The sequence below is a fragment of the Myzus persicae genome, unplaced genomic scaffold, assembly GCF_001856785.1.
Source record: "Myzus persicae strain clone G006 unplaced genomic scaffold, MPER_G0061.0, whole genome shotgun sequence".
In the NCBI taxonomy this organism is placed as follows: Eukaryota; Metazoa; Arthropoda; class Insecta; order Hemiptera; family Aphididae; genus Myzus; species Myzus persicae.
Genome location: NW_019101061.1, coordinates 1 through 1,794, shown reverse-complemented (window position 1 = coordinate 1,794; position 1,794 = coordinate 1). Strand labels below are relative to the sequence as shown.

The following is a 1,794-nucleotide window of genomic DNA, read 5'->3' as shown; positions in this document are numbered from 1 at the left end:
TTTTAAATAGATTATTTAATTATTACCTTTTGGTTCGACAGAATTAGTGTAAGATGTGGATTGAATTTCAGTCAACAAATTAGAATCAATAACATCATCATTGGGTATTGATTCGGAATAATTCTGACTGTCAGATTTACGTTGTTCACATACAACACTATCAATAGTTTCTATAACCAGTGTTTCAACTGAAAAAAAAACTAACTTAAAAAAACTTAAATTTACAATAAATTGTTTTTAATAATTTTGTTTATTTTTAACACAAGTCTATATATTATTTGCATTTTAAGAGTATGTTTTAATTAATTTTAATAAATTGTTAATGCATCAAGCCATCAACGTATGTAGATAAATTGTACCTATATGAAATAGTTTTTTAGAAAATTAAATGTTGAGCCATACTAGTAAGTAGTAATGTAAAATATTGTTTATTATACTATAATCTTAAGATTAAAGAATCATATATTAGTAATTTAGTATTTCATATATATACATTTATTTACAACATTGCGAGTCTGAGAAGATAAATAAAATAAAAAATAGTAATATTATTCATTGAGTATCAACCAAAAATAATTTACCACATTGTTCATTAATAGTAAATGTGGTTCATTGTTCATCAGTAAAAATGTAAGATTTGGGTTGATCTCCAGTCAACAAATTTAAATAAATAAAATCATCACATTGACTTTATTTTAAAATACTACTTACAGACTACAGTATTTAAATTAAAACTGTGAACTGAACAAATAAATATTTATAAAAACAGTGTAGGTTACATGGCTACATTTCAAATTATGTAAGATTGAATATAGTCGTCAGCATTAAAATTAGATACATAAAAGAAGTGTATTATAATATAATAGTTGAATCGCAATAATTCAAACCTCAATAACTCGAAAATCTTGACAACTCAATTTTATTTTTTTATTATTCCTATATAATTTATTATTCCCCTATACCTATAAATTAGTAAGATATCTCAAAGCGAATTTTTATTCAACTTTAACTTTGAGTTATCTCGACTCAATTGTACTAGTTTACAACAAAATAATAATAAACATAAAATACCTAGGTATTATACTTACCTTTGTCAGAAACATTTCTAGACGACTTAAAAAATGTACTGAGCTTTGCAGTACTTTCTACTGATTTTCGTTTTTTGCATGCTATAGTATGTCTTAGCCAATTTGTACTATTCATTTTTGCTTTCATTTTACCACAAACACAAACTTCTTCAACTAACGACATATTGCAAGTCTGAAAAAACTAATTTTATATAAAATATGATTTTTTTGGCATGTTGAAAGTTAAATTAATTTCCTATAGACTATAGTTAACACTTTTATTATTTAGTTTTTAATTATGTTATAGAAATTAACTAATTGATACTAAGTATGTTACAAGATGCATCATACATGGATCAATTTTATTAACTTAAAATGTAACAACTAGGTACTTATCTAAATAGCTATAACTTATAAGTATACTAAGTTAGCCTTAATTATAAGTATTTAAAAAATAACGAGACTTACCTCCCGGCTCCCGATTAGATCTGGTTTCCAGCACTTATTTAAAAACAACAAATATTTCCAGTATTCAGTATAATTAACTTAAAGTTAATATTATTATATTAATTAACAAAAAATAAAACTGAACTGAATAAATTACAAGTTAACCAATGTAGAATACTTAATGCAGCATAACTCGACGTACGTAGCTCAAACAAAATAAAATATGAAAAATAACAAATTCACTAAAGTTTAAAATATTTAGTGGAAAATGTCGATTTCA

The 1,794-nt window shown here is 23.9% G+C and overlaps 1 protein-coding gene across 1 annotated transcript in view; it reads right to left on the bottom strand.

Moving 5' to 3' along the window:
- LOC111027580 (zinc finger MYM-type protein 1-like) overlaps positions 1 to 1,335 on the bottom strand; it is a 4,414-nt gene extending 3,079 nt beyond the window's left edge. Inside the window, exons 1-2 of the mRNA XM_022305987.1 lie at positions 1,089 to 1,335; positions 27 to 188 (exon numbers count right to left, since the gene is read on the bottom strand). Of these exons, the coding sequence (XP_022161679.1) occupies positions 27 to 188; positions 1,089 to 1,251 (325 nt within the window). The 5' untranslated portion in view covers positions 1,252 to 1,335. The remainder of the gene's footprint in view (positions 1 to 26; positions 189 to 1,088) is intronic.
- Between the last annotated feature and the right edge of the window lie 459 nt (positions 1,336 to 1,794).